The sequence below is a fragment of the Argopecten irradians genome, chromosome 13 (genome assembly GCF_041381155.1).
Source record: "Argopecten irradians isolate NY chromosome 13, Ai_NY, whole genome shotgun sequence".
Taxonomy (NCBI): domain Eukaryota; kingdom Metazoa; phylum Mollusca; class Bivalvia; order Pectinida; family Pectinidae; genus Argopecten; species Argopecten irradians.
Genome location: NC_091146.1, coordinates 35,510,400 through 35,535,136, shown reverse-complemented (window position 1 = coordinate 35,535,136; position 24,737 = coordinate 35,510,400). Strand labels below are relative to the sequence as shown.

At 35.9% G+C, this 24,737-nt stretch overlaps 2 protein-coding genes across 4 annotated transcripts in view; one reads left to right on the top strand and one right to left on the bottom strand.

Annotated features, from left to right (window-relative positions):
- LOC138306791 (cytoplasmic aconitate hydratase-like) overlaps window positions 1–6,199 on the top strand; it is a 34,842-nt gene extending 28,643 nt beyond the window's left edge. For all 3 annotated transcript variants that reach the window (XM_069247280.1, XM_069247279.1, XM_069247281.1), the window contains 3 exons: window positions 639–761; window positions 4,153–4,338; window positions 5,186–6,199. In XM_069247280.1, the coding sequence (XP_069103381.1) occupies window positions 639–761; window positions 4,153–4,338; window positions 5,186–5,296 (420 nt within the window). In that variant the 3' untranslated portion in view covers window positions 5,297–6,199. The remainder of the gene's footprint in view (window positions 1–638; window positions 762–4,152; window positions 4,339–5,185) is intronic.
- A 2,947-nt stretch (window positions 6,200–9,146) lies between these two features.
- Window positions 9,147–23,715, bottom strand: LOC138305845 (AP-3 complex subunit sigma-2-like). Its single transcript, XM_069246109.1, has 6 exons — window positions 23,456–23,715; window positions 21,881–21,992; window positions 21,343–21,414; window positions 19,855–19,962; window positions 16,953–16,970; window positions 9,147–11,995 (listed from the first exon to the last, which is right to left on the bottom strand). Exons 1-6 carry the CDS (start codon window positions 23,713–23,715, stop codon window positions 11,876–11,878), a joined length of 690 nt encoding a protein of 229 aa, XP_069102210.1. The 3' UTR covers window positions 9,147–11,875.
- Between the last annotated feature and the right edge of the window lie 1,022 nt (window positions 23,716–24,737).

The window sequence follows — 24,737 nt, the reverse complement described above, 5'->3', positions numbered from 1 at the left end:
ACCTGGATTATAAGTGAGGCCTCTGTATTCTTTTGGATCCATGGCCGGTTCCATCAAGAATTTCTACATTTTCAACAACCTAGGACGTTGCGCTTCCACCCCCTGTAGTGATTATTTCTTGAATTTTGCGATCACAGAAAATTTGCAAATATCATGTCCACGAATGCATATAAACCTCGCTTATGTTAATAGATATTAAAATTTTAAAATTCGTTAATCTTCACAAACTTATTCTTCGCAAACTTATTATAAATATTGGGAAAGTTAAGTTGGTTTACAGTAATCAATCTTGTACGATGATTGAAAATTCTTAAATTTCGTGATTTCCATATCAAAACAAGTTCACAAAGAATATTATTCGCAGTTTTAACAATTGAATGATAATTTCTATGATAATTTCTATCAATGTAGATGCTGTAGATATTAATTTGCGAAGATAAAATTTCTGGAATTGACTTGGATCGCGAAATTCGCAAAAGTAAATCGCATGTGTATGAAAGTAGATTTACAGTAGTCAAAATTTCCCCCTTTTACTAGTTTGCATTACTATTACTTTTTCGATTAATGATTATTATACAAAAATTTATCCATAAGATTGAAACTTATGTTTATTAACCTTCGTCATTGCTATGTTCCAGATGGATATTTTTGACGCAGCAGAGCGGTACCGCAGTGAAGGCCAGCAGGTCATTGTGTTGGCCGGGAAGGATTACGGATCAGGATCGTCACGAGACTGGGCCGCTAAAGGGCCCTGGATGTTGGTAGGGTTTTCTCCCTTTGTTTGATTCAATGCTTTCACAATGTGTTTCAAACACAGACAGATTTGTTTAATATTTTACATTCCAATACTTTTTAGTCTCATGCAATTCCAAAGGAATCTGTTATACCTTTTATTACAAAATAACAAAAACTTGTCCAGGCTCCCGATTTCTTAAAATAAAATTTAATAAGTCAAAACTGACTTAAGTCATGATTTTTCATATAGATTAAAGAAAGAGAAAAACTTTTTTAGCCCACCATCAACAGATGGTGGGCTATTCAAATTGCCTTTCGTCCGTGGTCCGTCGTCCGTCCGTCCTTCCGTCCTTCCCGTCCGTTCCGTCCGTCCGTCCGTCCGTCCGTCCGTCGTCCGTCCGTCCGTCCGTCCGTTAACAATTCTTGTTACCGCTATTTCTCAGAAAGTACCAAAGGGATCTTTTTCAAATTTCATATGTAGTTTCCCCTATGGCCCTAGTTGTGCATATTGCATTTTGGGACCGATCGGTCAACAAGATGGCCGACAGGCGGCCATCTTGGATTTTGGTAGTTAAAGTTTGTTACCGCTACAGTCAAACCTGCTCTAACGACCGCCTGTATATAACGACCGCCTGTCTATAACGACCGGTTTTTAGACTCCCCGTGCGTTTTTACTATATAATGGCACTCTGCATAACGACCACCTGTCTAATGTGGCTAACGACCGGTCGTTTTAGCCCCCTCAAAGTTGTATAACGACCGGTCGCTGAGATTGACTTTTCGAGTACCGAGTACACTTGTGTGTGTAGTAGCGTCCCTTTGACCTACTTCCGGTAATTAACTCCCTTTGTAAGCAAATGGCAGCCATTACTGAATGAATTGTTTATACAGTACTGTTTGGTTTATAACCTAGCGGTCGTAACATTTGAGGTACAAATTTGGTTGCCAACTTAAGGATGGAAGTTTTAACGAAGTTTTATGCCTATCAAAGACTGAAATTATGTTTGGTCGCGAACGCCATGTGCACGAAAAGATCACTCGTAAAGCGTGATTTTGAAGCCACAACTCGGATGATACGGTAGGCAAAATAAAACATGCTGATTTATGTAATGTGTTCCGTTATTCATTGTCGATATTTAGCATTGTTTTATTACTAAGAAATGGCCTGTACTAAAGCTATTTCAAATTAGGCCAATAAATTTACGTTCTTCTTTACGATTAGAGTCAGTCGGATTATCGCCCGTTGTGACCCGGGTATATTCTCGACGTGTTTATAAATAACATACGGTCCCATTTCTTGGTAGAAATGTTACTGAAAGTTAATATGTGTACCTGCATTGTGATTTTAATAGTTTTTAGACTGTATATTGTGAGAAAACGCCTCCAAATCGATCTTTCATGTTCCGAGATTAATCCGTCAAAACTGGTTACACGGCAACATTACATACGACTTGCCAGCGAGAATGTGTTGTAAAAAAATATTACACGCATACATAGTCGGAAAATAATCGTTCACAGATAATTCCAGGCCATGTGAAGTCAGTAATTAGGTAATGATTATGTTCATAGCTGAAAAAATCTACTATGTATCAAAACGAGTTGATTTTGTTATGATCGAAATTTCCGATTGCATTAAAATAAAACAACACTAATCACGGAAATATATTGACACAACTATTTCTTAAATAATGCATGGCAATAAATATATAAACATCCAGTAGCAGGTCTGTTTTGTATTAATACAATTCTGTTTTATTTACTGGCTCGTTGGTTGGCACGAAAGCCCCAACCTGTCTATAAAGGCAACCTGTCTATAGTGACCGTTTTTTCTGTCTCCCCTTGAGTGGTCGTTATAGACAGGTTTGACTGTATTTCTCAAAAAGTACTGAAGGGATCTTTCTTAAATTTCATATGCAGGTTCTCCTAGGACCCTAGTTGTGCATATTGCATTTTGGGACCGATCGGTGAACAAGATGGCCGACAGGCGGCCATCTTGGATTTTGATAGTTAAAGTTTGTTACCGCTATTTCTCAGAAAGTACTGAAGGGATCTTTCTCAAATTTCATATGTAGGTTCCCCTAGGACCCTAGTTGTGCATATTGCATTTTGGGACCGATCGGCGAACAAGATGGCCGACAGGCGGCCATCTTGGATTTTTGATAGTTAAAGTTTGTTACCGCTATTTCTCAGATAGTACTGAAGGGATCTTTCTCAAATTTCATATGCAGGTTCCCCTAGGACCCTAGTTGTGCATATTGCATTTTGGGACCGATCGGTCAACAAGATGGCGGACACGCGGCCATCTTGGATTTTGATAATTAAAGTTTGTTACTGCTATTTCTCAGAAAGTACTAAAGGGATCTATCTCAAATGTCATATATAGGTTCCCCTAGGGCCCTAGTTGTGCATATTGCATTTTAGGACCGATCGGTGAACAAGATGGCTGCCAGGCGGCCATCTTGTATTTTGATAGTTAAAGTTTGTTACCGCAATTTCTGAGAAAGTACAAAAGGGATCTTTCTCAAATTTCATATGTAGGTTCCCCTAGGGACCTAGTTGTGCATATTGTGTTTTGATACTGATTTGTCAACAAGACAGACGGCCATCTTGGATTTTGGTAGTGGAAGTTTGTTACCACTATTTCTCAGAGAGTATTGAAGGGATCTCAAGCAAATTCCATACATAGGTTCCCCTAGGGCCCTAGTTATGCATATTGCGTTTTGGGACCAATCAGTCAACAAGATGGCTGTCTGGCAGCCATCTTGGATTTTGATAGTTAAAGTTTGTTATTGCTATTTCTAAAAAAAGTACTGAAAGGATGTCTCTCAAATTTTATATGTAGGTTCCCTTAGGGCCTTAGTTGTGCATATTGCATTTTGTAACTGATAGGTCAACAAGATGGCTGCACGTCTGCCATCTTGGATTTCATTGTTGAAGTTTGTTACCACTATTTCTTAGAAAGTACTGCAGCGATCTGTCTCAAATTTTATGTGTAGTCGTGTTTGAAAAAGTTTGAAAAGCAGGGAAAAGATCCCTCTTTCCATTGTCAGACATAGATCATTCTTTGGTGGGCGCCAAGATCCCTCTGGGATCTTTTTTTGACTTAAGTCTGCACTTTTGTTTCGAGAAATCGGAGCCAGGCTATACTTCACACTTAACTCATTCATCCCTGAAATTTCACAATGGACTGCTCTATTCTTTGATTTGGAAGAGTCTAAATGTGTCTACAAGATGAATGAATTAACCTTCAAATTAGGAAAACTCTTTTACTCATTGACCTTCAAATTCTTATTAAAACTTTAACCCATTCTTAAAAATGAAAAGAAAAAAAAAGTTTGGCAGCATTTCTTTTTCTTTTTGTAAAATAATAAAGGAAAAGCTGAAAGCAGTTTGCCTCATTTTAAATACTGTTTACAGGGAATCAAAGCTGTGATAGCGGAGAGTTACGAGAGGATTCATCGGAGTAACTTGGTCGGCATGGGTATCATACCATTCCAGTACCTACCAGGTCAGACGGCCGAAAGTCTGGGACTCACCGGCAAGGAACGATTCAGTGTAGACCTCCCGGGGGACATCAGCGCTGGACAGGTCATGACCGTTCAGGTTAGTGTGTATAAGTTAGGGTTTCCTCTGTTAGGTCTCGTGTCCAAACCAGTAGATAGAGGATATCCCTTATTTCCTGATGAATACTAGTTATATTTCATCGAATGGGGTGGAAACTTAAATATTTTTCACGAGTGCGAAGCAGTATTGCCTGTCTTAGGTTCAGGTTAGTCTGTATTTTCTCGATTAAGTCAAACTCATTCAAAGACAGTGCAAAAAGTGCTAAAATAAAACTTCTGCTAAAAGAAGTATGTTTTCAGTAACCAAATAATGGGGTCTATCAACTCCACATCAAAATGGGCAGATAACCTGCATTGAATTGGGAACTGAATTTTATTTTTGTAAAATGTCGAATTAACAGATGTGGTCCGTTAAGGACATGCTGGTGGAAGAAACCCAGATCTCCTCAAGAAAAACAACAGACTTACTGTCATCATGTTTATTTAGGCACTGACTGAAATTGGTATCAAATTGTGTCTCAGAGTTGTCAGGCTGATGGTTGTATGTCACACGCTTCTAACACTCAGCCACTGTAGCTACGAGGTGGAGGGTTAGTGGTGTAATGTCTGACATCTTAACCACTCAGCCACTATAACTATGAGTTAAAGGGCTAGTGGTAGAAAGTCTGACACCTTAACCACTCCGCCTCTGTGACCCAGAGGTGGAGGGTTAGTGGTAGAATGTCAGACACCTTAACCACTCAGACTCTGTAGCTCTTAAGGTTAGTGGTGTAATGACAGACACATCAACCCAAATCTTTGATTGAAGCGGTAACCGTTTAATATGACTTTGTGTCTACATTATCCTACTTTTACTGTATTTCTTGCTTTTTTTTCTTGTGCTGTAGCTAAATGATGGACGCACATTTGATGTATGCTGCCGGTTCGACACAGACGTGGAGTTAGCGTACTTCAGACACGGGGGTATCCTTAACTACATGATACGACAAATGTTGTAGCTTCTCCGTCGGTGATATGGATGATGGTTACCATGGTGATTGTTGGTTTCCATGGCGATAAAATGGACGTTGGTTACCATGGCGATATAATCGCAGTTGGTTACCATAGTAACATGACTGTTTGTTTCCATATTAATGTGGACTGTTGGTGGTAATTTTTTTAATGAAAAACTGACGGTAAACATGAATTGGACAAAAAAGTGATTTGAGATATTGATGGAGCATTTTGATTGGATGTTTTTAGCAATAACAAAGAAACGCAGTTTCTGTTGTTGCTATGGTTACTAAAACTAAAATCAATTTCAAACATGTAACCATGGCAACAGGAGAAACTGTGTTGACAGAAATTATGTGATAAATGTTGGTGACATATTAAGATAGAGAAATCGATGTGTGTAAGTTTTTAAGTGAGAGAGAGAGAAAATGATGACCTTGGTGTTTAAATATGACTATTCAGGTGAAAATTATAGGTCTAATCAAATTTATTTATAATAGATGTTTAATGTGATTGTAGTAATTTGAATCTGGATGTTAAGTAGATGTGAAATTTTGTTTTAACTGATAATCATGTTATATGTACTGTACATGTTGCAAAGATCCTGAAATTTAATTTATTGAGCAGATTTGTCTGGTGTTTTTGATGATTGGGATGGCCACTGCTAACCGGGTACCATGAAATAGCGGAGACCAGCCATCTTTGTGAAAATGTCTATAAGATTGGTGATTTTTACATAATGTCCAAAGACTCCCTTCATTTTTGTAACTTGCATTTTCACATATTATTTTCTGGAGATGAAGTAGACCATATTAATATTTTCTCTTGGAAGAAGTTTATGAATGAATCAATTTCATAATAAAGAGTAAATTGTTAAACAAATTTAAAAAAAAAAAAAAAGAAGAAAATCAAGCATAAAAATATCGTTATTGACAGCTGAGTGTCCGCAAGTGAAAATGTTCAAATCATGTATTATAGCATTGTGCATATGACTGTGTTACATGTTGTCTGATAAATGTTGTGTGCTTCAAATTAATATTAATTAAGAGAGTATATTATAACAATTAAAGATGCTACACCGCTGACAAATGTTTGTTTTTTGTTCAAATGATGAATATCCTTTAAGCTCTGTCGTCGTTGGAGGTGGAGCATCTTTAATATTAAGAGAGTATATTATATCAATTAATTGTCTGGACGGGCTACAAGGATTCACTTATACTTATGCTACGATATTTATAGCAAGAACGTAATACGATGATGATTGTGATGCTGTATCATACCTGTAAACAAAAATTATTTTTGTGCGGGTTTTATTTTCGCGTATTTTGCGATTGATTTAAATTCGTGAAAATAAATTACGGCGAAAATGATTCCAGTGTAAGTACATTACAGCTTTTAAATTGTAAATCGCACAATTGAGTTGCTGTGAAAAATTCATTAGGCTTAAAAAAGCGAATTTAGGTCACTGTGAAAATGAATTTGTTTACAGTAATCATGATGCGTATACTAAAATCAATCATGAAAGACGATGCATATGTAACGCAACGTATTGATGTCAAATGATCAAAGTTGTACTAGATTTCATACAAGTTTACAGATCCTGAACCATTGCTTTTATGCAAGTTTTCGTCGATTTATCTAGATTGTATTTCAGTTGTTATGGTAGTCATTTACAACTGTCAGGATACGATATGATGTGGTGAAGTAGTCCAACTGTATTGTGTACTACTGGCTAGTACAATATGTGGTACTAGCAAAACTTATTCAATAAATGATAATTATAATACTAATGAATCTCTCTTATTTTTTTTTGGGGGGGGGGGGGGGGTTATGGTGGCAGAGTGGTTAAGACGTCCCGGCATATTACCACAATTAAAGCCCTTAACCTCTGGGATGCCGATTCGAATCCCATGTGGGGCAGTTGCAATGTACTTGCTGCTGGTCAGTGGTTTTTCATTGGGTTCTCCAGCTGTCCTCCACCAACAAACCTGGCACGTCCTTACATGATCCTGGCTGCTAATAGGACTATCAAATTATTTTATTTTTAACCCACCATTATCAAACCACCTGTTGGTTACTGGTGTATCTGTCTTTCTGTTAACAATTCTTGTTACCTTTGTGTACCCAAACAATCGGCCTAAATTTCATACATTTAAACCCTAAATTGCGAAAATAGCAGGCAGCCATCTTGGGATTTTGATAGTTGAAGCCTTTTACCACTATTTCCCAGAGAGTACTGAAAGGATTGTTTTCAAATTTCATGCATAGGTTCCCCTAGGGCCGCACTTGTGCATATTGGATTTTGGTTGTGACGGATTGCTCAACAGGCAGCCATCTTGGATTTTGATAGTTACTGCTACTTCTCAGAAAGTACTGAAGGGATCTTTCTTTGCCTGTTCAATGTATGTTCATGTTCTTAAATAACCATGGCTGTTAATAAGACATTCAACCTAATAAATTAACGATGGAAAAGCGGAAAAAAAAATTCTATTCTGTTACAGCCAATTTGACCTCTTGTTTTAAATTAATTATTTTAACTGTACTGGTACATCGAAACTTATTTAGTCAATGTTAGCATATTATTTTGGCAAAATGAATTTTTGAAAGAAAATCCATTGGAATATCTAAATACAAAACCACATGCAAAGCATATTATTTTGGCAAACTGAATTTTTGAAAGAAAATCCATTGGAATATCTAAATACAAAACCACATTTGCATGTAAAATGTCATAATAATGCGTAGGAAAGAATATATATGCATGTTTACTGTGACGGAATAATGTGCTACTAGTGTAGAAAGAGTTCAAATATTTTTTTAGCAGTTTTTCATCCACAAACTACACAATACCATAAGCGCCGCCCCTTTGTTATAATTTTTGAAGCGCTCTGGGGCTTATTACGAGAAAAACGGTACAGGCCAAATAAGTTGGTTCCATCAACAACTGGTTGAGACAAGGTACAGTGTTGACTATTACATGTGCAATTTCAAAACAGGGCCAGTTTGATGAACATTAAGGTCCTCTTACTTAAATTTTCCTGTAAAAAAATACTGCCTTCCTTAAAATCTGTAATGCTTAATTTCCTATAGAGAATTTTAAGTTAAGAGATTACTTAAATTTTAGGAATGTTCATGTAGACTTCAAATCTTTGGAAATCATGGCAATACTATTCTGTATTTGTATATTACAGAGTTATCTGCCCTTACCAGGTAGGTATTAATTATGACGTCATGTGTTTGTGAGCATATGTTCATACTTTTTGGACAAAATGATCTGAATTGTGCTTGCAAAATAATTGACAATCAATACCTACCCGCAAGGGAGCTAACTCTGTAATATGCAAAGACAGAATAGATCTAGAGCTTCCATATCCCCGATGCAGAGACTTACTGATACAGTGCTTAACTGCATATACCTGGATAATCTCGGACAAATAGAGGTCCCCCAACCAGTGATCGTTGTTTGTCATGTTTATCAAACCCGATATAGGTCATTTTCAAATTTTGAAAAGCCACAAGCTCTAGATAATCCATATAATAGTGACAATCTGACGAATTGCTTTATCTCATAATTTAACTCTACATATTTATACCGTGAAGATCCTCATTTCTTGCCTGCATTCAAGTTAACCACATATTGGGCTATATCTTTCCGCAGTAAATAGATAGTCAATGTTTTGTTGTTTATAATTATGTAAGTAAATTTAAAAGAAAATATGAGAAAAGAAGTCCAAAGTTGAAAGCCAATCGGAATCAAGAGAGTTGGAGTTGACCAATGAGTGTTGCTGGGGCGTGTACTCATTGTGAAGTGATTCGATGAATGAGAATATAGGTTCCATAAAAAAAACAAATACATTATTTGTTACAATAATTTATTTCTCTCTTCCCATGATCATTCATGCCAGGAGTTTCATTCATACATGTATAGACAACAATTCTGACTTACATAGTAACTGTATTCATGGTTCTGTAAATCTAACAACATCACTATGGAATAAGGTACACATTCATTTTGTTGACATGCCAAATTCCTCTAATAGATGTCCTACAAATCAACTAATTTTCACATGTGAATAAATTTCATGTATTTTGTTGTCAAGTAGAAATCCTGAAAATAAATAGCCACACTAAAGATACAGACGAACCTTACGTTTCTATATCACAAATCAAATCACCGTCAAAATGGAAGTTAGACACGAAACTGCCAAATTACGTCGTGGTGACAGTAAATTGGTTAACGTTATTACAAATGTCTGATGATTATAAAAATATTGATTCTAGTGATAATATAAACAAACTTTTTTTTTTTTTACAGAAACTTCATTTTGCGTTTTTATACCTAAGTATGTTTTCACAGAAATTTAATTTTGCAATCTAGATTTCTGGAGCTCTACTTAACCTGTATCTGAAACAGTTTCGCGGAGATTTATTTTTGCGATTTATTATTGCCTGTGAAATCAGCGAAATTTAACCACATGCGAAAAAAGGTTGATTAATAGTATCACAGAGTATAAAATTTGGCCCAATTTTTTTTATAATAATTGTAAAATAATTTGTAAAATTAACCCTAAAACCAATCAAGGTGTCTGCAATGGGTAAGATGTTACTTGAGGTCTATTCGGTCTTTCCATATTACAGAGTTACCCCCCTTTAGGGTATGTATATTTATTGTGACATCAATATTTAGTGGGTGCAACTCACGTCTTTTTCTCTGAAAAGTATGATGCTGCCCTTTGAAATGCATGACATCACAATCAATACCTACCCGCTTGGGCAGATAACTCTGTAATATTCAAATACGGAATAATACAAGATTATGATAATACGAAGATCCTTGTACATGTACATTGTAGGTGATAAAGATTTTTGATCATTTATTGTATAAATATTGCTTCAAACTGTTCTGATAGAGAAGTCTGTTTATGGATGAATTGATGCAAGAATGTTTGAATATTTCTCATACTTAGTGTGATATGTACAATGCCTATGGAGTAAGTAACCCTATTTCCCCTTATGGTTTTATTTGGGATTCCATGTTCAAAGTTTAGAATGATTCATTTGGTTTGTTTATTTTTACGTCCTATTAACAGCCAGGGTCATGTAAGGACGTGCCAGGTTTGTTAATAGAATGATTCACTATGGAAGATAAAATAACTCTTACATAAACATCAAAATTTCTATTTAGAATTTGGCAGTCATCTATGTTTTTCATGTCTGGGGAATACGTTTTTTTTTGCTTTGAAAACAAAATAAAAAGAAGAAGAAGAGTTGGCATATCAGCAAGAGGCTTGTCGATTGCTCATCAGCAAAATTCTTATGTACACACAAAACACTTTCATTTTTTTTAACTCATATAAACAAACAAACATTTTGTAATGAAAGGTACACAATGTATGATATTATAAAATTGATTAAGAATTTCACAATTCATTTTAGACTTGTACCATAAATTGTTCACAATTTTGTGTTTTCTGTTAAAGTCTGTCCTATGAATAATAATAAAGGTTATGTAATGATGGTTGATGGTCATTTTCAAAAGAAAGACTCCATTGATCTATGTAGCACTATAATAAAACGAATCATGTACTCGGCCGGGGATCATAGTAGGCCGTGTACGAAATGGTCCCTATGTGTGCTAGTGGAGCACTGCCGTAGTGAATCAATAAAGCATGTTTCTATGATTTTTATAGGTTTCCAATTACCAGTACATGTATTTCATGCTTATAGATACATGAATATATCACTTTCACATTTAACCAGGATTTTTATAGGTTTCCAATTACCGGTACATGTATTTCAAGCTTATAGATACATAAATACATCTATATCACTTCCACATTAAAATATCAAAGAAACACAATTTAACAAATCATGACAATTTATTGACTCGTGCCCTATCCGGGCCTCGAACTCACAATCTACGGCACCCAATCGTCTAGCCAAACATAGCTGCACCTTCTACCACTGCGCCACATCCACTTCCGCATTTAACCAACATAACAATATACCATGATTGCAGAAATATGAATCGAAATTTAAATTGTTCACTAATAGAGAAAAATATCTACTAGGTGTATAACGGTCTTTAATTGGTAAATCAAGAAAAAATTATCCCCGCAAGTTATAAGTCTTAAAAGAATAATGTGAAATTTTTACTCCATTAAAACAAATCTTAGTATCCTATGCATGCATTTTCCAACATGTGTTAGAAATGATCACCAGTTTGACTCATTAAGAATTAAATCAAATACTGTGAAATCTTTTATTTTGGTTGAGCTCAATTTTTGTGGATTAAAAAATTTCGAAATTTCTTCAGCACTCAAATTTCTGGGGAGATGACCTTACACATGGCAGTTTATTTGTGCTTGGAACATTTTATTGTATGCCCAAAACAGACTTTCTACATTTGGGTATTAATCATTCTAGGAACGCATAAACTAACATACCATTAAAATAAAGATCTGCTTTCATGGGGATATAAATTCAATGATTTGGGGCAGAAAACTTAAGCCACAAAAATTAAACCCCCACAAAATATAATGATTTCACAGTAAACCCAGATTGCACAGCCCAGTTGACGGAGGTTAAAACTTCAGGTTTCCTATGGATGGAAGGTCTGGCATCTTCATGTCTTTGATTTTCTGTGGGATGTTCATATCCTTGACGGCGGACACTGCCCGGGCCGGGGCCGCCGATATTCCCGCCTGCAACACACAACAATCAAAGTACTGAAAGTACTGAAGTGAAAAAAAATTAGTTCAAAGAAGGCAACTATGTCATTATAAACATTTTAGGTGATGTATTTTCTTTTAAGTCTCATATCATTATCTAGTTGGGTTATTTCTCTTCCAAGTGTTCATTTAATTCATATTTCAATAAATAGTGAAAGATGCTCCACCACTAAAAAATGGTGTGGTTTTTTTTTTATTAAAAAGAGGAGCAGACAAATTTTTCTTCAGTTATAAAAGTTAGTTTACACCATTATCACAACTGAAAAGTTTGAGCTTTTTATTTTAATTCAATATAAAAATATTAGAAATAATTAATTGCATCTCGAAAAAAAAACCCATGGCACTATGTCCTATATGTGCATGCACCAAAACCAAACTGAATTACTTTATATGCATTTTTGTATTAATTAGACACATATAAACACAATTTATTGTTCAAATGATAAAAATAATTCATGCTCTGTCGGCGGTGGAACATGTGAAGTTAAAACTTCAGTTTTTCTCCTTCTGTAACTTAAGTTTAAATGTGCGACTTAAGTCTGTTTGGAGAAATCACGGTCTGTACCCTTAGTACAAATTCTTACTAAAACAATTAAGATGTTTGCACATAATTGTAAATACAGTTTTAAATCCTCACCTAAAATGGTAATTAAAAATGCTCCACCACCGACAGAGCATAAAGGATAATCATCACTTGAACAATAATTGTTGTTTAATCATGAATAGATATGTCTAATTAACACAAAAATTGATATATAATCATTTATTTTGCTTTTGGTGCATGCACAATCAGCACTTCATTCCATATAGGACATTGTACCATGGATTTTTTTCGGGATGCAATTAGGGTAATTGTTTTTTAATATTTTTATCTTGAAGTAAAACTAGAAGCTCAAACTTTTCAATTGTGGTAATGGTGTAAATTAAGTAAGTAACTTTTGTAACTGAAGAAAAATACTAAATCGTCTGTTCCTTTTTATGGATAGAGAAAAAATACCATTTGTCAGAGGTGGAGCATCAATAAGAATGATATTCATTACCCAATGTATAATTTCAGACCTATTTCTTTTAATTAGTACCACTAATCAAACCGAAATTTCAACGTTTCTGATTCCATTGCTCTTCATTTCTATTCAGCTTCTTCATATAAAAACTACAGTTTAATGATGACAAGAAGAAACATGTACATATACATGCTGGAAACAGCAGTAAAACAAACATTCATCTTCATTTTCATCACTCACATGTAAAAGACACAGCATAACTAAGTATGTCAATCATGTGTAAAAGACACAGCATATTGACTCAACTGTACAAACAAATGTGTCACTTATGATTTTCATCTAAAGTAACAAACTTCCGCGGCCAAATTTTCGACCATAATTTTTGTTTTTCATGCAGACAAGCAGCTACAATGTCTATGTGGCTTTGAACATTCTCCCTGAAATGTTGACCAGAACACGAATCAACAAAAAAAAAAAAAAAAAAAAACATGATCCAAACATACAGACTGAGTTACCTCTATTCCATCAGAGTTGTCTCCTCTTAGAAACAGATTTTGATTGTCATTACACTGTAATCCAACTTTCTTAAGTGGCTATTAAATTTTGCTATTTTTTCTATTTCAAAACAAGTTTGCAAAGATTAGCAGATTTAAAAATTGACTGGAGTTTTCTATCAATATAGTACAGCTGGTTATTTCCGCGGACCAAAATTGTATTGAAGTGTATATATCGTTCAACCATTTCTCAATATTTTGCGGAAATGTTTGCGATCATATCAATGTCCCGCTAAATCGCTAAAATATCATCCCAGCAAAAATATCTGTCTATATAGTAAATGATGAAAGACGTTTTTCGAAAGCCACAAATATGATTGGTGAAAATAAACCTGTGAGATTTAATTCCTTAATGTTACATCCACACAAATTAACAACTATACATTAAACAAATGCAGGTGAGAATTATAGAGGCTAACTTGATTTGTCCTCTTCTACTTCTAAACTAACACTTCTGGGAAGCTCTTCTGTCTAGAAGCACGGAAATAAAGTGCAAATCGAGTTTGCCTCAGGAGATTTGGAAGATTTCATTCCGATTTTCATTCAGGGGAGATAAGCATTAAGGCTTATAGAAACTTTCTTATGATCTTGTTCTACCCATGCTTCACAATAATGGTTAGTTCCAGTAAATTAACCAAATTGTATATAAACTGAGTCTAAGAAGTTTTTTTTATTAAAATCAAATCTTCGAGACACATTTCATAAAATCTCACATGAAATGAACACAAAGAATCTGGTATCATACAACCACAACAACCTACATTTCGAACAGTCTCAACGTCAAATTGTGTTGCAAAAAATCCAGAAGAAGCGGCCATTTTGTCACAACATTTTTGAATATCACCTGAAGCCCTTTTCATTGGTTGGAAATTCATAGTGAGCACGTCATTGTTTACTGATGCCTAGTCACTATGAATGTACATGTCCAGCCAATGAATATCGATCAAGGTTATATTACACTAGTGACATATGCAAAAACAAGACATGGGCGAAATCACTGGATATAATTATACAAGGCGGATCTTGTAATAAATACATGTATACTATACAAAGCTATGGATATATTAACGCTGCATTAAATATAACTGTGGTACTATAACCACTACAAGCAACATAACAATGTGCTGTACCTATCACCAAACCTGAGAATGTCATTCTCACTGCAGCTTACACAAAGGTGTAAAGTACTATATAGTGGCTAATATTCGCAGGGTTTAATTTTGCAAAATTCGCGGTTCTATCCAAAATTGTGAAATTTATTAAAATCATGGTTTCACATATTATAGTTTGTCATAAGAATGGGACTTTAAAAGGCTATAAAGATAAGTCGCGAAAATAAATCCCAACGAATAGGTTCAGAGCAGTAAATCACAAAATGTTACACCCGCGAAGTTTAACAACTACATGTATACATTAATATTTGCGATAATATCTTTTTACCCTTCTTTTCAGTTCAATTGAATAAAACTTTTTTTTCAGATGAATGATCTCTGAATTTATATCCAGTGAATCATATTAATAATATCCCTTTTTTATGGTGAATTATAATAAAACTTATAATTAATAAGCTCTCTCCTACTTCAAGTATTTAATTTGCCCTCTCCTATTTCTAGTTCTCAACTTACCCTCTCCTACTTTTAGTACTATATGTGCCCTCTCCTATTTCTAGTACTCAACTTGCCCTCTCCTACTTTTAGTACTCTATGTGCCCTCCCCTATTTCTAGTACTCAACTTGCCCTCTCCTACTTTTAGTACTCTATGTGCCCTCTCCTATTTCTAGTACTCAACTTGCCCTTTCCTACTTTTAGTACTCTATGTGCCCACTCCTATTTCTAGTACTCAACTTGCCCTTTCCTACATTTAGTACTCTATGTGCCCACTCCTATTTCTAGTACTCAACTTGCCCTTTCCTACTTTTAGTACTCTATGTGCCCTCTCCTATTTCTAGTACTCAACTTGCCCTCTCCTACTTTTAGTACTCTATGTGCCCTCTCCTATTTCTAGTACTCAACTTGCCCTTTCCTACTTTTAGCACTCAATTTGCCCTCTCCTATTTCTAGTACTCAACTTGCCCTTTCCTACTTTTAGTACTCTATGTGCCCACTCCTATTTCTAGTACTCAACTTGCCCTCTCCTACTTTTAGCACTCAATTTGCCCTCTCATATCTTAGTACTCAATTTGCCCTTTCCTACTTTTGAACACTCAATTTTCACCTCTTCTGCTTCAGGGAGCTTAAAGATGCTCCACCACCTACAGAGCATCAACGATACTCATTATAAATTGTTTAATCATGTCCACGATGTCTTGTTTCCATTTGCCCTGAGAATTCAATAGCGACTGACTGAGAGCGTGGGTGCTACTGACAGCATGACGTGTATACCCTAACAAAGTTAAAGCTGTGACTCTTGATAGATAAAAAGTAAGCTAAGCTGTATAAAAACTGTAACTTATAAAATTCATTAATCGTAGGTATAGTGATGGGCCGATGATCGAAAAAAATTGAAAATCAGTCGAAATTCTGTTTTAAACCGATCATCAAAGAAATTGTAAAACCAATTAATCAGAGTTTTTTTAAAATGGTCCTAAATCTTTAGATTTGTGTCACAAAACTTTTGTTTATCATAATTCAACTGAATATTTAGCCCATTTTTATTACCCTACAGACATGCTTTCCGTACAGTTCAGTATAAATCATGACACATTAGTCCGTCGCAGCCGACATGCTTTCTTACAATATTATTACATTACCTCGTAATTCAAGTGATATTAGTAGTTATTTCTCGCGGTTACAAACATAGTTATACATCGCAATAATCTCAGGATAGTGTATAATTCCAATAAATAGAGCAATTGTTTCCTGAATTTGAAAACCGATTATAATCGATTGATTTTGACATTCCGATAATCGATTATGAAAATGCAACCGATTCCCATCACTACTCCCATCACTATGTATGATAATGATAAAACTTCATTGGATTAAACCTGTAAATATTGTTTGCCCAGTGTCAGTACATATAATGTGACTGGGTGAGGTGTGCTGTTCAAAGTCTCTGCTGACATGCTTCAGTGAGACAGCACTATAAAAAGGGCAAGAGTTCCACTATCACATGGAGACACAGCATGAACATACCACAGCCTCCCAAAACATACACACATTCACACATGCAACACAATGCACAGAAGGGAGGCCATTCTTAAATGACCTTCACTGTTAACAGATCAATAAGGCCAATATTTCTATACTGTATATACATGCCAAATAACTATCTACTGTGGTTAGTAATATACTTGTGGCGTTAGTTATCTCCCCTTAGCTAAATACATCGTCAGAATGACTTGCGACAACCCAGGCAAAGAGTCTACTTACTGGTATCTGTAAAATTTTCTATTAATAGAATGTAAAATATCAAATATAGAATCAAGATGATTTATCAAACTATATTTAGAAGATCGCATGTCATAAGCCAGTCACATCACCAACTATAGTCAATACCTAAAATCCTAAGCCCCAAGTATAGAACTAGTGGTACAATGTCTGACACCATAACCACTAGGCTACCACAGAAGAGGTGGAGGGCTAGTGGTACAATGTCTGACACCATAACCACTAGGCTACCACAGAGGAAGTGGAGGGCTAGTGGTACAATGTCTGACACCATAACCACTAGGCTACCACAGAGGAAGTGGAGGGCTAGTGGTACAATGTCTGACACCATAACCACTAGGCTACCACACAAGAGGTGGAGGGCTAGTGGTACAATGTCAGACACCTTAACCACTCAGCCACTGTGACACAGAGGTGGAGGGCTAGTGGTAGAATTTGAGACACCTGAACCACTCAGTCACTGTATTCCAGAGGTGAAGGGGATCAACCAGAGATGTAACAAAACTTTGTCGAGATCATATCAGGATCATTCCAGGCAAGTTTCAGCCAAACCCCACCGATAGAACTTGAGAAGAAGTTCAAAATGTGAAAAGTTTGCACAATGCGGAAGAAGTATGACGATTAAAGGTCATATGACCTAAAAACAACACATTCAAATAATCAAATACAAAAACAACTCCAGCTTTCAGACAAAGCTTTGACTGATCAAAACATTCTTCTGTTAATCTTGTCAACAACACACGATGTTAGCAGATGTTAAATCATGAACCCTGAACAAATCTCAAACTGAGTTAATAGCATTGGATAGGAAACAAAGGAAACAACCCAAACCATTCATGTCACCTTGGCGTCACCACCGGGACTAAACAGAAGAGGAAAGGCACGAAAACTTACTTTTCTCTGAAATTTGATAAATTTCATGTAAATTAAACTCAAAAGTTCATGAAATTTCATTTTCTTTTCTTTTTTAACCCCTAGATATTTGAACAAGACTGAACAGATGAAATGGACAAAAACTTACTTTTCTCTGAAATTTCAAAAATTTACGCTAAGTAAATTCAAATTAAACTTGTGAAATTTAATTGTCTTTTCTATTTCTTTGTCTATTTGAACACGAGGGCAAAAATGAAATGGACAAAAACTTACTTTTCTCTGAAATTTCATAAATTTACGCTAAGTAAATTCAAATTCAACTTGTGAAATTTAATTGTCTTTTCTATTTCTTTGTCTATTTGAACACGAGGGCAAAAATGAAATGGACAAAAACTTACTTTTCTCAGAAATTTCATAAATTTAGGCTAAGTAAATTCAAATTCAACTTGTGAAATTTAATTGTCTTTTCTATTTCTTTGTCTATTTGAACACGACTGAACAGATGAAATGGACAAAAACTTACTCTTCTCTGAAATTTCAAAAATTTATGCTAAGTAAATTCAAATTAAACTTGTGAAATTTAATTGTCTTTTCTATTTCTTTGTCTATTTGAACACGAGGGCAAAAATGAAATGGATGAAAACTTGTTAGGTAAACTAAAAAGTTCATAACATTTAATTTAATTTTATTTTTCTTCCTTTATTTGAACAAAGTGGTAAAGATGAAATGGATGAAAACTTACTTTTCTATGAAATTGATAAATTTTTGTTAATTCAAATTAACTCTCATGCATGAAATTTGATTTATTTAAACTAGACGGCTAAGTAAACTTCTTTAAGTTCAGCAAGAAAGAGTGATAAACATAAACATGGTGTAAAAGAGTTTGCTAAAGTAACTCTATATACATCCCCCCTCCCCCCTTCTCATCTATGCCATCACTTAATGGGATATTTTGGATGTGGTCGTATTTTAGCTTACTTGGCACACAGGTTAATGACGCAGAAAAAAAAAAAAAAAAAAAATACTAAAAATACTTGGATACTCTGACCTGTATCCCATTTCCAGAAAAGGGAGTAATTATTTTCAAAATGCTCTGAACACCACAAAAAATCATCCGATCTGGATATTCTTTTAGCTAACATTGGAGACAATTCCTTACTGGTCACTATGTTATATGATATGATGGGCGAATTTTATTTCATATCGCAAGTTGAATTACGAGAATTCGTATAAAAATTGTTAATCGGAAAAGTACACACTACATGTATATCCCTAGATCCTGATTCCCCAATGAGCACAAACTGAATAAAATTGCCATCCATTCAACGAATGCATCCCTGAAGTGCAGATCCTCAATATACACTCACTTGGCCATTTTTGTCTGTCATCTCCAGTTTGATACAAGCTCTCTGATTGACTCTGATGAGCGAGTGGACCAATCAGAGAGCCTGTATCAAATTGGAGATGACAGACAAAAATGGCCAAGATCAGTGATAATCTGTTCTGCATGACAATAAATGGAGTGTTAGGATCGCTAAGGGATACAAATATGCCATTTTAAAAATATTTTTCAGAGACAACGACATGGGTTTTACTCACAAAATAATGACATCACAATGTATACCTAGTCACAAGGGAAATATAAGCAACTACACAGAATCAGTTAAAAGTAAATCTTATAAGTTACATAACAACTGAAAAACTATACATAACCGCCATGACATCAAATTACTAGATCTTAAAGAAAACACACTAGACGTACATCTCTTAATTTCACTCCAGATAACTCTCCAAAGTAAACTAATTATGATCTATGCTACCTATTATGAAAGCAGTAGACACAATACCCTTTTAAACTCATTCACCCCTGTAATTTCACAGTGGACTCTTCCAGCCTCAGAACAAGGCAAGTTCATAGTTGTTTTTAGGGATGAATAGGTAAGATTAGTACTGATATGTTTTTTCTCTATATAATTATATTGGAGATAAAATCAGCGACAATGTTTCTTACCTCTGACTTTTCGAGTTTATTTTGTTCCTCAATCCGTGTAATTATTTCCGTCATATTTGTTTCTAAGACCATACCTCCCATCACTAATTCTGCTAGGATGTAATGTACCTGGAAATAAAAACAATTGAAATATATCACCAGATCTGTTCTCCCGCAGGCCACCGTCCAGGTACCTGGAAATAAAAACAAATTGAAACATATCACCAGATCTGTTAGGATGTAATGTACCTGAAAATAAAAACAATTGGAATATATCACCAGATCTGTCAAAAAGTAATTTACCTGGAAATAAAAACAATTGGAATATATCACCAGATCTGTCAAAAAGTAATTTACCTGGAAATAAAAACAATTGGAATATATCACCAGATCTGTCAAAAAGTAATTTACCTGGAAATAAAAACAATTGAAATATATCACCAGATCTGTCAAAAAGTAATTTACCTGGAAATAAAAACAACAATAGAAATATATCACCAGATCTGTTAAAATGTAATTTACCTGGAAATCAATTACAGGTAACAGACAATAGAAATACATACCAGATCTATTTAAATGTAATTTACCTGGAAATCAATTACAGGTAACAGACAATAGAAATACATACCAGATCTATTTAAATGTAATTTACCTGGAAATCAATTACAGGTAACAGACAATAGAAATACATACCAGATCTATTTAAATGTATTTTACCTGGAAATCAATTACAGGTAACAGACAATAGAAATACATACCAGATCTATTTAAATGTAATTTACCTGGAAATCAATTACAGGTAACAGACAATAGAAATACATACCAGATCTATTTAAATGTAATTTACCTGGAAATCAATTACAGGTAACAGACAATAGAAATACATACCAGATCTATTTAAATGTATTTTACCTGGAAACCAATTACAGGTAGTAGACATTAGAAACAAAAGCAATGTTAAGAATTAGATGTAAAAACCTGCATGATGATCACCATGTACTTTGAGGCCCAAATATTTATATATCCCGGAAAAATTTTCAGAATTATGAACCAACAGTATGAAGAAATAAATTATTGTTACTTCTTTGAAATTGATTGATAGATGGATTGACAGCAAGATTGATAGAAAGATGAATAGAAAGATGGGTAAACAGATGGATTGATAGAATGATGAATGGAAAGATGGATTGACGGACAGATTGATAGAAAGATGAATAGAAAAGATGGATTGACGGACAGATTGATAGAAAGATGAAAGGAAAGATGGATTGACGGATAGATTGATAGAAAGATGAAAGGAAAGATGCATTGACGGACAGATTGATAGAAAGATGAAAGGAAAGATGCATTGACGGACAGATTGATAGAAAGATGAATAGAGAGATGGATTGACGGACAGATTGATAGAAAGATGACAGGAAAGTTGGATTGACGGACAGATTGATAGAAAGATGAAAGGAAGGATGGATTGACGGTGGATTGACAGCCTAAAGGACGTCTATACCTTACCTTATCCACATGAAAGATTAGATCCAGTTCACAAACATTTTCGAAGCATTTATCCAGCGTCTCCACGAAAACCTACAAAACAAATAACAACAAATTAACTACACAATCAAACAACGAAAATCTAACACTGAAAATGGTAAACACATGATTCTGTAAACAAACACTCTAATTTGTGGCTACTTCATTTTGCGCTTTCCATTTTAAAACAAATTTGTGAAGATTAACTTTCGCGGATTAAAAATTAAATGAAAATTCTTATCAATATATAAATATTGAATTTACTGTGTTAGGTCTAGAATACCAAAGTCACTCTGCATAGAATCCAACATTATTTGATAAAAATTAATCATAACATAAAAGTTTGACTTAAATTGAGATACCTATATTAGGTCTAAAACTCACTCTATGTAGAGTTCAATATAATGATTAATTATGATATAAAAGTTTGACTTGAGATACCTGTATTTGGTCTAAAGCTCACTCTATGTAAATTTCAACATCATTATTAATTATGATATAAAAGTTTGACTTATGATACCTGTATCAGGTCTAAAATACCAAGCTCACTCTCCGATGAGTCCACACAGAAGACAAAGTACAATGTAGCATAATGCCGGTAGATCAGCTTGTAGTCGGAGCCTCCGATCAAACTGAAATAGACAAGTTGTAAAGAGGAATAACTCTAAAACTATAACAATCTGAAATAGACAAGTATGTCGTAAAGGGGGCATAACTCCAAAATTATAACAATATTCACTGTAAAGGGGCATATCTTCAAAATTATAACAAGATTCACTGTAAAGGGGGCATATCTCCAAAATTATAACACAATTCACTGTAAAGGGGCATAACTCCAAAATTATAACACAATTCAAAATGTAAAGGGCATAATCTCCAAAATTATAACAAGATTCACTGTAAAGGGGCATAACTCCAAAATTATAACAAGATTCACTGTAAAGGGGCATAACTCCAAAATTATAACAAGATTCACTGTAAAGGGGGCATAACTCCAAAATAACAAAATTCCTGTAAAGGGGCATAACTCCAAAATTATAACAAGATTAACTGTAAAGGGGCATAACTCCAAAATTATAACAAAATTCACTGTAAAGGGGCATAACTCCAAACTTATAACAGGATTCACTGTAAAGGGGCATAACTCCAAATTATAACGAGATTCATTGTAAAGGGGCATAACTCCAAATTATAACGAGATTCATTGTAAAGGGGCATATCTCCAAAATTATAACACAATTCACTGTAAAGGGGCATAACTCCAAAATTATAACAAAATTAACTGTAAAGGGGCATAACTCAACAAAATTATAACACAATTCACTGTAAAGGGGCATAACTCCAAACTAAAACAGGATTCACTGTAAAGGGACATAACTCCAAAATTATAACAAAATTCACTGTAAAGGGGCATAACTCCAAACTAATAACTACTTCACTGTAAAGGGGCATAACTCCAAAACTCCAAATGGGCCTTTAAGGGGGACACCACAGCACTTGACATTGTTCAGTGTAAGTGATGGTGCGGCCCATATTTCTGCCCTGTATAATCTGCTGCTCAACATCTCTGCCCAAAACAACAATGGTTTTCTTGTTCAGTGTAAGTGATGGTGCGGCCCATATTTCTGCCCCACCCATTGTTCAGTGTAAGTGATAGGTGCGGGGCATACTTCATGCCCTGCCCATGTTCAGTGTAAGTGATGGTGGGCGGCCCATATTTCTGCCCACCCATTGTTCAGTGTAAGTGATGGTGCGGCCCATATTTCTGCCCACCCATTGTTCAGTGTAAGTGATGGTGGGGCCCATATTTCTGCCCACCCATTGTTCAGTGTAAGTGATGGTGCGGCCCATATTTCTGCCCACCCATTGTTCAGTGTAAGTGATGGTGGGCCCATATTTCTGCCCACCCATTGTTCAGTGTAAGTGATGGTGCGGCCCATATTTCTGCCCACCCATTGTTCAGTGTAAGTGATGGTGGTGGGCCCATATTTTCTGCCCACCTCATTGTTCAGTGTAAGTGATGGTGCGGCCCCCATATTTCTGCCCCACCCATTGTTCAGTGTAAGTGATGGTGCGGCCCATATTTTCTGCCCACCCATTGTTCAGTGTAAGTGATGGTGCGGCCCATATTTCTGCCCACCCATTGTTCAGTGTAAGTGATGGTGCGGCCCATATTTCTGCCCACCCATTGTTCAGTGTAAGTGATGGTGCGGCCCATATTTCTGCCCACCCATTGTTCAGTGTAAGTGATGGTGCGGCCCATATTTCTGCCCGCCCATTGTTCAGTGTAAGTGATGGTGCGGCCCATATTTCTGCCCACCCATTGTTCAGTGTAAAGTGGATGGTGCGGCCCATATTCTGCCACCCATTGTTCAGTGTAAGTGATGGTGCGGCCCGGGCCCATATTTAAGTGCTGACCGCCCATTGTTCAGTTGTAAGTGATGGTGGTGGGCCCATACTTCTGCCCACCCATTGTTCAGTGTAAGTGATGGTGCGGCCCCATATTTCTGCCCACCCAAATTGTTCAGTGTAAGTGATGGTGCGGCCCATAGATCTTCTGCCCACCCATTGTTCAAGTGCAAGTGATGGTGGGGCCCATATTTCTGCCCATAACCCATTGTTCAGTGTAAGTGATGGTGGCGGCCCATATTTCTGCCCACCCATTGTTCAGTGTAAGTGATGGTGCGGCCCATATTTCTGCCCACCCATTGTTCAGTGTAAGTGATGGTGCGGCCATATTTCTGCACCATTGTTCAGTGTAAGTGATGGTGGGGACCATATTTCTGTTGTACCAGTGTAAGTGATGGTGCGGCCCATATTTCTGCCCACCTATTGTTCAGTGTAAGTGATGGTGCGGGCCCATATTTCTGCCCACCCATTGTTCAGTGTAAGTGATGGTGGGGGCCCATATTTCTGCCCACCCATTGTTCAGTGTAAGTGATGGTGCGGCCCATATTTCTGCCCACCCATTGTTCAGTGTAAGTGATGGTGCGGCCCATATTTCTGCCCACCCATTGCACCACCATGTTCAGTTGTAAGTGATGGTGCGGCCCATTATTTCTGCCCACTCATTGTTCAGTTGTAAGTGATGGTGCGGCCCATATTTCTGCCCACCCATTGTTCAGTGTAAGTGATGGTGCGGCCCATATTTCTGCCCACCCATTGTTCAGTGTAATTGATGGAGTTCAAGTGTTAAGTGGATGGTGCATATTTCTGCCCACCCATTGTTCAGTGTAGTGATGTGGGGCCCATATTTCTGCCCGCCCATTGCTACCAGTGTTTGTGATGGTGCTGGCCCATATTTCATGCCCACGCCATTGTTTCAGTGTAAGTGATGGTGCGGCCCATATTTCTGCCCACCCATTGTTCAGTTGTAA